The sequence below is a fragment of the Nelusetta ayraudi genome, unplaced genomic scaffold (assembly GCF_046127955.1).
Source record: "Nelusetta ayraudi isolate G7.1 ecotype Tasmania unplaced genomic scaffold, CSIRO-AGI_Nayr_v1 ptg000026l, whole genome shotgun sequence".
Taxonomy (NCBI): Eukaryota; Metazoa; Chordata; class Actinopteri; order Tetraodontiformes; family Monacanthidae; genus Nelusetta; species Nelusetta ayraudi.
The window spans coordinates 10,114,022-10,125,969 of NW_027466076.1; the positions used below are offsets into that span (position 1 = coordinate 10,114,022).

Sequence of the window (11,948 nt, forward strand, 5' to 3'; positions counted from 1 at the left end):
CAAAAAAACAACAAAACATAGAAACAAGTGAAATGAGCCGCTGAAACTTTAAAATATAAATAATTTGCTTAATTTTTGATTATCGTGTGTATTTCCTGCATGTAAATGAAAACACCGGGACTTTTCCTCACATAAATTCATTTTCGTTAACATCGGCTTACAAGTGTATTACCTTTCCACAACGCTTGGGGGCAGAAGCTTGCTATCCTCTGCATCACCGGAAGCCGGAAGTTATCTCCCTTTTTTTTTGCCCGGAAAACTTTATTGTTTCAACACAACAAACTCGCTATGGCGGCGAACGTGGGAGATACAAACCACGAGACAGACAAACTGGAGTTGTATCCTTTATTTTCCAACAGTAACGTTTAACATTTACCTCTTGTTAAGGTTTTCAAAGTCGTGTGTTGATTGCCATTGATCAAAACGCCCCTGTAGTCGTTCTTCGTCCGTTAAACCCCTCCGAGTTTGGCTCCTGACATGTTTTGTATCACTGACAGCTGTCGAAATGTTGTTTGCGACATTTCAATGGTTGTTTGTTGTGGTCGAAAGATAAGTCGATGTCCCATCCTAGTCTTCCTTGACTTCATGTACAGTTCTCTGGATGTTCCCTTCCCTTCTGCGCGGGAGGCCACTATTGCTCTGCGCTCTCTGGCCCCGGACCGGGAGCCGAGGAAAGGCGGCATCAGCAAACAGCTCTCGGTGTCCGGCAGCACGTTATCTGTGTGAGAAAGACTGTTGGAATATGATCATTATATCGAAAGGAAAATAATCCTGCCATACGCTGAACCCTATCGTCTCTGTGTTTCAGGAGGTGGAGTGCAGATGAAGCCCGGATCCTCCGAGTGTCCGTGACCTCGTTTATGGATCATTTGTCGCTCGTGCTGGAAACCATGGAGATGTTCGGACCCCCAGTTTCCGACTGAACCCTGGCTGATGATACAGGACACATATCTTTTCATCATCCCCCTCATCCTTCACGAGGACTTGACTCAGGTGCGACATCTAGTGGAAAATGCGAGAAATTGTTTAATTTGCTCGTCTTGTACAGCTGCCAGGACGATGTAATCACGATTTTGAACGTTATATTAGATTTGAATGCATTTATTTTATATTTTATGGAAATCAAAAAAAAAAAAAAATCCAAATATCTCACACTATAAGTCTTTGTTTCGTTTGTTCGTGTAATTATCACAGCATGTGCAAAACACATTTAAAAAGGAGCTGGGCAGCTCCAAAAATAACCACATATGTTGTTGAAATTACATTACATTGCATCTGTGGCAATGTCAAATAAAATAGATCTATACAATCACTCCTAGTGAATTGTAAAAAAATATCTATTTAATTGGGTAAGACACTCAAAAAAAAAAAAAAGATTGGAAGGAATCTAAAACATCTATTGCCTTGGTCACTATTGCTTTCAAAATTTCTATGGATTTTGGCTCAAGTCAATTAATTTGCTAGCTGGCCACGAGATGGCGCCAAGTGATCGTATCTATTCACTGTTAAGTCGCTTTTACTGCAAGAAAAGCTCCTCTGACCAGAACAGAATAAAGGCTGATTAACTTGCCTCGCCTTCTGGCGACCTCGTTTCTGATTCAAAACGGGATTCGAATCAACAGCCTCCCCCAAAGTCGGGGTGAGACAAACACCCTTCACATTAGCAGACAAGGCTCATTAACAATGAACTTTCCGCGGAAAGGAAATGAAGCTCCAAGGAGAGTGACGGCTTATAAATTACACTTCAGAAAGACACGAGGCCATTTAAATGTCTCCTTTGTCTGAGGGGTCTCTTTTACGATGGTTACGGTTACATGATAAATTTAGGCATTATTGAAATATTTAGAGAGCTGAAGAAGACACCTTGTTCTCCCGATCCTTTTAACTGCCTTGAATGCCCCTCAGGTGGTATCAGACTGAATAAACATCTCTGCTGAAATATTCTTTTGATAAACTCCCGACCATTAAAAAAAAAAAAAAAAACATCAGAAGGGGTTCTTCTTTAAAAGTCCTTGTTATATGGAGGGTTTTTTTTGTAGTCCAGACAGGCATTATGACTCAGATCTCTCTCCCAGTGTAACAGAGGCGCTGCGTCACACGTCTTTATGCCGTGCAGCCGCTGAATAGCCTTTGGAAGCGAAAATAAATGAACAACGTGATCCAAATCCGTGTTGTGCTAGCTGCATCCTCGATGCGTTTGCGCACGTGCCCATTCATTACTTTTTTTTTTTGTTGTTGTAGGAAATCAGATTAAAATAAAGTGTGGGAGTGGGAGGGAAAGGCTGTCTGAACGGCAAAGAGGGCCATTTTTTATTTTTATTTTTTTATTTTTTGCAACCAATGCACCCACACCAAATGGTAAATTCTCCCCTAAAGCATTCTTTATCCAGTTTTGATTCATCCATTTTTTAAAAACAAAGTTCTAACGTGCTGTGCGGAACATCCAAACACATTCACATTCACTTGCGTAATGCCAAAACAAAGTAATCTCGGGGCACTTTCCACGCTGGAGCGAGCCGAGCGAGGCGGCGCTGTTCACACAAAGGTAATCGTTCCCGCCGAAAGCGAAAGCGAGTGCCGAGGCGGCAGTGGGAAGGAAAAAGTGCCTCTTGGATGGACAGAAAACTGAGGAAAAAAATAAACAAGATTTATAACAGCTCCGTGGGGAAGATCAACACAGAGCACAACATTCTTCCGATTTCATTCTACGACGCCATCACTGGGCGCAACACAGCGACCCAGCAGCGTTTCTACCTTAAAGGGGAGAAGAAGAAAAGAAAAAAAAAAAAACAAACCCGCGTTCCGTTGACGTGAGCCGCAGGCAGTGACAGCGTTGATATCTCCTCATTGGGCTGCACCACTACCTTCAGCAGACCCAGACAGACACATTCCCCCCGCTGACCACTCTGTTCCCTGTTCCCTGTAATTGGCTCCTGTCGAATCCAACTCCCAAGACACGGGGATGTTGGAGAGACACTTGGAGAGCTCCTCTTTTCTTTTCTTTTTTCTCCTCCTCCTCCTCCTTTTTTTTTTTTTTTTTTTGTTAAACGTGCAAGTGGAGAAGCTTCCCAGGACAGCTTGACCCACCAAAACTTCCTGTGTAACCACTTCAGTGACAGAGAACACACCTTCAGAGCTCTGGGCCTCATTAGACCAAGGCCATCAGGAGAAAGAAGAAGAAGAAGAGGAAAAAAGATCAGTTCCTCGAATTGCAGGTTCACTTGTGTATTTGCTCATCTTTGGAGCTCAGAATAAATCAGGGCAAAGTAATGACAATATCGGAAACTTAATCTTCATGGTACATTTGTTTCACATAGGAAAAAAAAAAAAAAAAAACTCCTGAGTGTCCACAGCCGCTAATGACTTTTCGAAATTGTCATTTCCATGCACCACGAGCTCCCAGGTTTATTATGGATTATTTGATATTTTTTCTTTTTTATGACCCTCATAATTCTCTGCATGTTGGTGTAACAAGAGGACGGTAGTGATGAGAAATGCAGTAAACGGTTCTAAATACAGAGGGGTTTGCTATATATTCTTTGTTCTTTTTTTCATGCTGGGTTTATTCAGTTTCATGTCATTTTCGTTGTTCAGGAGTTTTATTTTTTGTTTGTTCTTTTCCTTTCGTATGAAAACATTAAATACACAACAAGACTTGGTCAAAAGGCCTGTTTGGAAATTCTTCTAAACAAATGCTTGAGTGTTGCGGCTGCGATGCAGTTTCCTCCAGTTACTCTGAATCAGTGCTGTACGACGCTAAAATGTGATGAGCGGAGCTTTTAAATAATTACATTTGACATTAAACTGGAGCCAGCTTTAATTGCATTATGATTCATGCTGCAGCCAGTGACGCAGCCGCTACACTAATAACAATGAGCCGATCTTTTGCTAACGGGTCTTTAACCAAATAGCACAACGCTCTCTTTTCTGCACAGTCGGTAAAATGGAGTTAGGAGACAATCGGTGGGGTGCAAAAACATTTAGAGCTCGTTTTGTATCTCAAAGATTGTGGTACATGAATTACACATGGTATTGTTATATTTTATTTAGTTTTCTTAGTGGGAGGTTTTGTGCTGCCAACACATTTAACAGCAACAACAGAGTCTTGCTTCTTTTTTCTTTTTTTTTTGACTTTCCCTAAACAGTTGTGTGGTTTCAACTTTGGATCTGCAGCCCACACAAGCTGAGTGAGATGACACCAAGGACAGCTGGTGGACTGCACCTACATCTGTGTGTTTCACTTGTTAAGAGGCTTTGGGAAGAAAACAGTGGAAAGTGAAGCCACTTTATGGAGTTGACTGTCTGAAGCTGTAACAATGCAGGTAGCCAGCCGCTACTTTAGACGTCGTTCAAACTCTTCGGTCGCTGGAAAGTGGCACTTTCACATTTCTCATTTGTGGGTATTTTTGTTTAGGTTCAGCCACTCGGGGAGGCCTTTACTTGCATGCTAAAATAACAATGCATTTCTTATATCATTTAAAAAAAAAAAAAGAAAAAAAAAGTTTTGCACGACTAGAGAAAGACTTGAAGGAGAAAGAAAACCATTGGGCAATTTCTTTAAAAATGGCTTTAGTTTCACTTTCATCACAACTTTTAATCTCTTTCATACAACAGGACGCCTTCGTCGGCCTCACGGTGGAACAAGGTCGTAGACTAATAGAAAAAAAAAAAAAAGAGAAACCACACTGATATTGTGTACTGCTACATTGTGTACGTACAAGTGATGACAAAAACACAGCGGATCAAACGAACCCCCGGCGCCGAGTCTCTTTCTCCGCGCGTCGACGGCCCCTCCGTCTGAAGCCATTTTTGCCGTCCGTCTCCCAAAAACGGCTCAATAATCGTCAACCCCGGCGGGTAATTTTCATTTGTCATGCTTGTCCCTCGCCGTTTCCTCCCCGCCGCCTCGCGTCTCCCGGGCGACGTCGCCGCGGGGCCCGGCCTCAGAAGTCGTCGTCATCGCATATGTCCAGATACACGTCGAAGGCCTCGCGGTTGCAGTTCCCGTCGGGCGTGAACACGTACTTGTGGAAGGTCCCGTCCACGCATATGGCTGCCGGAAGGAGGGGGGGGTGGGGGAGAGAAGTGTCAGCGACGGCGTTTCCGCAATAGGTCGAGGTTGCCATCTGAAGTGCTAAAACACTTCAGGTGACTATAAAGCAATGAAAGCCGCCGACGTTTATGATGGCGTCGGTCGAAGCAAGGCGACACTCGCGATCCGACTCCGGGCTGTGGAGTGAACGATGCTTCGTTATTCTGCTGCTGGGATGCAAATACGAGCAACTGCGAGCGAAACCTCTCGGTTTAAAGTGCACGTTATAAAGTCCCTAATTAAAAGTAAGTGGTGTAATGGCCCCATCGAGGCGGGCACAGACAAAGAAGGGCCTTGATAATATGAAGCAGGGAATTATGTCAAGTGGTCAGGCCCTATTAGAAAAACTCATTTTAGCAAAAAAAAAATAAAAAAAACATATTAATATATATATACATATATATATATATATTTAAAAAAAAAATTAACTAGGTAAGTGCTGTCCAATAAAAATCCAATCCATAAAAAAAACTTTTAAAAGGTCCCACAGTGTGAAAAAACTTTTAAGTGGTGGGTTAAATATGCAGTTTTCTGGAGATCTGTCGAGTGTTTTGAATAATTACGTATGGAAAGCGACTCCACTGGAGTGTGAGATAAGATCAGGAGACGGCTGCATTAAGAGGACCTGTGACTTCGCCAGCACAAAAAAATAAATAAAAATAAAGAATCCTCCTAAACTCTCTGCTGCGTTTCTCTCACCAATGACGGAGTTGACGTTCTTGGACGTGTTTTTCCCAAAAGCGCAGATACAGGCGCACTCGGCCGGCACGGTGAAGCTGGCCAGCGACCACTGGCTGTCCACGTACTGGCCAATCACGGGGCCCACCTTGCCGACGCGCGCCAGTCTGCGGGGAGGCGAGAAAAGGAAAGGAGACGTTAACGCCGCCGCTGAGCCGTCGCGCCGGAGCCCCCCCCCCCGTTGGCGGCCTCGCGCTGGCGGCCTTACGCTGAGCGGCGGTTCAGCTTGGTGTCTTTGAGCGCGAAGATGTGCACGGTGCCCTTGTCGCTGGAGGCACACAGGAAGGAGGAGTCGTGGCTGAAGTTGATGCTGCGGAGAACCAAAGGGGGGAGACGCACGTCAGTCAAAGCCAGGCATGGGCAAAGTACGCATGCGGCCCTGTTTAAGATTTCTAATCCGGCCCGCCCTAAACTTGAAGAAAGGATATTAATACTAATCATAAAATAGCAGTATTCCATCCACTTTTCCAGTCTTTTAAGACACATTTCAATAAAGAGCTAAATACCGTGGAGGCTTCAAAGGCAGATTTTGTTGTAACGCTTTTGTTCATTTTTGAGTGACATTAAAGCACATATTTTCTACATATCCCTTGATATATTTTTTCTCCTATGAGGTGGGTCACCAAAACACTCCATCCATCTGCTGCCGCCCCTCTGGCTGTGTCTCAATTCAGGGTGTGCATCTGTCATCGCCTGGGTCCTGCTCCGTTGGCCCGGTTCCTTAGAAGGACCCGGCTGACGAAAGACCCGCCTCCCCGGTAACCACATGGGACGGTCTATTTCCTGCTTGCAGGAATCACCGCCGTTCCCTACTACTGGCCAACCCAGGAAGTGACGTTTTTTTATAGCATCAAGCGAACCCTTACTCGGCATTAACAGTCACATATTTTAACTGAATTTTGAGGTTTTGGTTTCACATATATGGCGTCGGATGTTCAAATGAGTAAAAACCCTACGGTAAAAACATAATATTTTATGTGAAATTTGAATACTTAAATTTATACGTTGTGTCTTTGCAGCCATTTCAGCTGACTTCCCAGGATGCTTTGCAGCAAAGCATCCTGGGATACCCTGAATCGAGACACCGCCTCTGCCAAAGTTTGGAACCCATTGTGGCCCACCAGTCAAAAAGTTGGTCAAAGCTAGCGTAAGGATGGAATAGTGTAGTGGATTTCATTTGTTACAGTTGTTACATTTTGTTTTTTATTGTTTACACAGAAATCATCACATATTGTGCGATATTGTGCAAAACTGCAGGAAAATAACTAGTTAAGATATAATGACGAGCTGCTTGCAAGGATAAACACCCGCGCAATGTCAGCAATTAAGTTAAATGGTTTGTTGTTTTTGGACAGAAACTGGAAATGTGCGTGCGTGCGTGTAGCGCTGCAAGAGTAATCACAGTAGTAAATTGGCATTATACAATGTACATGACGCTGAAGAGCTCATCGACTGTTTGCTGAATGGAGAGGGGGCGAGGGGAGGCGCATGTGCCGGATCTAAATTCAGGGACGGCGGTCGTGAATGGAAAAAGGCAAAGTGGCAAAGTTCAAGTCACTCTGTTGCGTGGTAACAGGGAACATTTTCTGCTCTCCTCTGCCGCAACACCCAGAGCTTCACACCAGTCGGTGGGATGGAAAATCTAATCGCAATATCGCAACTGCTCTCGAATTGCCATTGCACAATTTTACCAAATTGCTGTTTGACTGTCTTGCAAAACAGCTTGAACAGTCTCTCTCTCTCTCTCTCACACACACACACACACACACACACACACACACACACACACACACACACACACACACACACACACACACACACACACACACACACACACACACACACTTGATCTCGTACCAGTAAAGTGTTGCCGGGTCGGTGCCCCGGCGCAGCTCCACCAACTTGTCCCTGGTGGTCGTGTCAAACAAGCGGATGAGCGTCCCCTTGCGCGAGGCCGATGCCGCCACGCTGCCCGGCTGGTTGAGCGCCACGCAGGCGATCTCGCTCTGGTGGGCGTTGATGGTGAAAGGGGCGGACGACGTGCCAGGCTTGGTGTTGGACAAATCCTGCAGGAGACAAGAGATTTTTTTTTTTAATACTGCCGTCTTTTAAAAGGAAAATGGGCTCTGCACGCTGTGTGTGTGTGTGTGACTTCCGCTCACAATCAGCTGCAGGCTGCCGCACTTGTGGCCTGGAAAGACCAGCAACTGCTTCTCCAGACTGGGGCATAAATCACACAGGCCTTGGAGGAAAGACAGAGTCACATTTATTAAAATGTTTAACGGCGGCGGACGGAAAACACGGAGAAGAAAAAGGAGTCTGTCGACCTTTGGGGTTGTCTCTGGTGTCAAACTCGAAAAGTTTAACGGGGTTGTCGGGAAAACTGTACACATAGATCCTGTTCTTCAATACGATGATGATCCTGAGGAAAAAAAAGAAAAGTGTGAGGGGAGATCGTCAGTCACCAAGTGCGCGCAGCCACACAAGCACAAAGTGCAGGCGGGAGACTCACTTGTCGTGCCTCATGCGGACCGCCAGGACGGGTTTGGTGAAGGTGAACTCCAGCACCAGCTTGTCTTTGGGGTCGCGCGATTCTCGGGCGTCGTCCCAGATCAGCACTAAAAAAAATAAAAAATAAGCAAAGAATACTCGTTCATGACCATGACTATGATCCACGCACGAACAATTCTGGCTTCTTCTTGTGGGAGAACTCACCAGATATTTCCGAAAACTTGGGGTTGACTCCTCCTCCGACGACAGCCAGCAGATTGGAGCGGTGCAGCATGGAGCACTGGGCCACGCTGCCCACCTGCTCGTGGTCTGTACAAAACACACAGAGGTGGCAGGTAATTAAATACGTGTCCGACATTTCTGGTAGAAGAGGACAAAATATGGCCGCCGAGGTGGCTTTGACTGCCACTGTTCCAGGGGTTGTTTCAATCGAAACAGAATGAGGGGAGGGGGCGGGGGGGATAAGTGGTTTGACGGACAACTGCAGCATGTGACACTTATTCTAATGCAGTGTGGACGCTGTGGTCCAGGTGGTGAAACAGATGACTCGTTAATTACAGGGTTACAAAGTGTCCTTGAACAGACTGAACCCTCGGGTTGCTCCCAGTGACTTTACCGTAACAACTATGGCGGATGGCAGATTTATTATAATTGTCTGCCAGGCTGAGGTGTAAATTAGTCTTTCCAAGCCTTGTCAATTTTTCTTTTACGATCCTTTGTATTAAAGTTGGAGTTCTCTCAGCTCTTCGTGCATCTTGTACTGTAATTTGCATAGTGCCTATGATCCAATTGTAGCATCCGTGTTAGTGCTTTCAATACAAATGTTTCTGAATCCCCTCGATCTCCTGTAAAGATTTTTTTTTTTTGGCAAACAACAAACACTTGATAATGAGATAATGTTAAGGCAGCAGAGGAAACAAACCCAGGTGGCCCTTCTCCATCAGGGGCTCCACGTTATAAATCCTGACCCCAGTCTCCATAGCGCAGCAGAAACAGCCTGTAAACGAAAAAAGAAAGAAATGAAACCGGATCTAAGAAATGCGTGTCGCGGGCAGACTCACAGGTAGCTCGGTGTTAGCCATCAGCTTACTCTGGTCCTGGTTGAACTGCAGGCTGTTGACTCCTCTCTGCTGAGCCATGGCTGCTGAACTGTTGTTAATGGGGCGCTACCGGTATACTACCGCATCAGCCGGACAGGGAGGACAATCTGTGACAAGAATAAAGAAAAACGTGACGACGATTGAAGGCAGTAAGACGATCTATTTTCCCCTGTCTGAACGCGGTCAGCTGGTCGTTGGGCAATGCCGTTGTTCCGTTCGCTACGGCTAGCTAGCGGGTTAGCTAAAACACACTCGCGCCAGATAAAAGCGAAAGGTGCGACTGGTGCGCTGTTTTCACGAGAGTATTTTAAGACACGCAAAGTCTCACCATTAAGGCGTGGAAACGAAGCAGCGCGGGCACTTCTCTGTGAAGAAAACACGACTTTGGATGGTGGGAAACAGCAACAACAACAACAACAGGGACGTAGCACGACGATTTGTTTTCGTTTGACGAAAGTGACGTATGCCACACGTGCTTCCGGTATTTTTAAAGTTCCTGTTTACAAGCCTAACTTTAGAACAGCCAACGGTATAATTAGAGGTGTTTATAAGAAACAGTGTAAGATACGTTTATATTTTATATACCTTTTTATTTTCTGTAAGATTGTTTTGAGGGCTATAATTATTGTTTGTGTGTATTAACATATATTATTTTATAACAGAAATGCGAACCGTTTCTTATAAATATCTCCTGAGGACAAGGGGTCCTGGAAGGCGTCATTATCTCATTAGAATTTAAAGTAAAGTGGAACCTTAAGGACAAAAGTGTGACTGACATATACCAAGACTGTAAAATGAAGCAAAGTAGAAGTACAACGTTTTCTAAAAGAGAAACATTAAAGGAAATGTTGACTTGCCACTACTGTAATTTAGCAAATTTAGCATCAAATGGCCTGGCAGGGTATTGAAAACATGATGTCAATCCCCATTTTTCAGTTTGCCACTTGATTTCAAATCTTTGGCTGATGTCAAAATAAAATTGCCATTTCCTTAGCAGATCTACATTCTGAGCTGCTGCAGACATGTGTCAGAACTCCGTACTCATGTTTCTATAAACATCTATTATTACTGTGTTGTTTTTTTTTAAGAGTTCAACAAACGAAAAAATGTACCCATTTCATGACCACAATCTAATTAAATTACGAACAATAGCGCCTTTAATACACATTCAACAAAAGTGACTACGTTTCGTGATATGCACGGCATTAAATGCACTGTATAATCAACCACGAGAGAGGAAAAGGCTTACTTCGAGGGTTGGTGAGGAGAGGAAAAAACTTGACAAGCTGAGTGAGGCAGCACAACAGAGTTTCTTTGTGAAAGCGTCTGAGTCAGAGGCAAAAGAGCAGTACAATGCTTTTTTTCTTCGTAATTGAAGCTGATTTGTGTTGAGGGTTGGAGGGGTTGGAGTGGTTCTGATTAGGTTTTTTGTGTGAAAGAGAAGTGACTGAGTTAACAGTTTGTAGTGTTCTTGTCGGGGGGGGGGGCAACACATGCAGCGATTGGAAGGAAGTGAGACAGATTGATTACATGGTTATTCCACTTATTTATTAAAGCTCACCAAATTCTTTGTTGTCAGTCCATTCTTCCATGTCTGCCCGGTAGTACACCACCCAAGGACGCCCCCCCCCCTCCACTAAAATAAAAATAAAGCTCCTCCAAAAATTAAGATTTATCTGCTTAATATGGTTGATTTCAGATGAAAGTTTCCTGTTTGTCAGTCCATCATTCCACTTCATGGGCTTAGTGCATCACGCCAGGAACCTCCCACTGAATTTCAGAATAATTCTGATGTAGCGTTCCAAAATAAAGCTCCTCCAAAATTGTCACTGTGGTTATGCTGTACATGATTTTAGATTTATATTTTGTGGAAATTCCTAATTGTCAGTCTATCATTCCACTTCAGGGTGGTAGCACATTACCCAGAAGTGGAGTAATAGACCGTCAATCAGGAATTTCCACAAGATATCAGTCCAAAATCAAGTACAGCACACCACAATTTTTTAATTTTGTGAAATTCAGTGAAAAATTATTAAACACAGCAATAATAAAATCTAAACACATAAAACCATGCAGAACACTGAAATATAAGCACAAAAATGTATCTAACTGTATGTAACTGCAATAATGCAACGTCTGGCTTGCAACATCTGCTCAAAATGACAACGCAGTTGAGAAATAGACAAATAATAAACCATGGGAGGGCAAACACACTCATGACTGCACACAGGGGTACTGAGCAAGACATCAGGGAGCAACAACAACACAATTCTTAAACTACACATGTATCTAGCAGCAAAAAAAAAGAAGCCTTTTTTAAACATAGCTTTTTTCTGTATGATGCCACCCGACAGAAAATCAGCGATGTTTCTCTTTATTAACAAGCCGGCCATGTGGAGAATGACGTGATGATATAATTGTTCACGTTGTGCACATCGCTAGATTTTCATGAGGCACTTTCTCACTACTCTCAAAATAGACAAACTCTCCAGGAAAGTCAAAACAAA

The 11,948-nt window shown here is 43.9% G+C and overlaps 2 protein-coding genes across 2 annotated transcripts; one reads left to right on the forward strand and one right to left on the reverse strand.

Annotated features, from left to right (window-relative positions):
* Window positions 1-217: 217 nt before the first annotated feature.
* On the forward strand, window positions 218-3,196 carry lage3 (L antigen family member 3). The gene is made up of 3 exons (XM_076029786.1): window positions 218-338; window positions 594-722; window positions 809-3,196. The coding sequence occupies exons 1-3, from the start codon at window positions 289-291 to the stop codon at window positions 921-923; spliced, it is 294 nt and encodes a 97-aa protein (XP_075885901.1). The 5' UTR covers window positions 218-288; the 3' UTR covers window positions 924-3,196.
* Window positions 3,197-4,552: 1,356 nt separating this feature from the next.
* wdr45 (WD repeat domain 45) lies at window positions 4,553-9,905 on the reverse strand. Its single transcript, XM_076029785.1, has 11 exons — window positions 9,770-9,905; window positions 9,432-9,548; window positions 9,264-9,338; window positions 8,546-8,650; window positions 8,343-8,448; window positions 8,158-8,252; window positions 7,993-8,072; window positions 7,688-7,896; window positions 6,039-6,140; window positions 5,792-5,937; window positions 4,553-5,053 (listed from the first exon to the last, which is right to left on the reverse strand). Exons 2-11 carry the CDS (start codon window positions 9,478-9,480, stop codon window positions 4,944-4,946), a joined length of 1,077 nt encoding a protein of 358 aa, XP_075885900.1. The 5' UTR covers window positions 9,481-9,548; window positions 9,770-9,905; the 3' UTR covers window positions 4,553-4,943.
* Window positions 9,906-11,948: the final 2,043 nt, after the last annotated feature.

Coding starts and splice junctions, on each gene's coding strand:
- wdr45 (XM_076029785.1), bottom strand. CDS start 9,480: ATGGCTCAGCAGAGAGGAGTCAACAGCCTGCAGTTCAACCAGGACCAG. Junction 9,339..9,431: donor GCAGTTCAACCAGGACCAGA/GTAAGCTGATGG, acceptor TTTCGTTTACAG/GCTGTTTCTGCTGCGCTATG. Junction 7,897..7,992: donor GCGGCAGCCTGCAGCTGATT/GTGAGCGGAAGT, acceptor TGTCTCCTGCAG/GATTTGTCCAACACCAAGCC.
- lage3 (XM_076029786.1), top strand. CDS start 289: ATGGCGGCGAACGTGGGAGATACAAACCACGAGACAGACAAACTGGAG. Junction 339..593: donor GAGACAGACAAACTGGAGTT/GTATCCTTTATT, acceptor CTTCATGTACAG/TTCTCTGGATGTTCCCTTCC. Junction 723..808: donor TCCGGCAGCACGTTATCTGT/GTGAGAAAGACT, acceptor TCTGTGTTTCAG/GAGGTGGAGTGCAGATGAAG.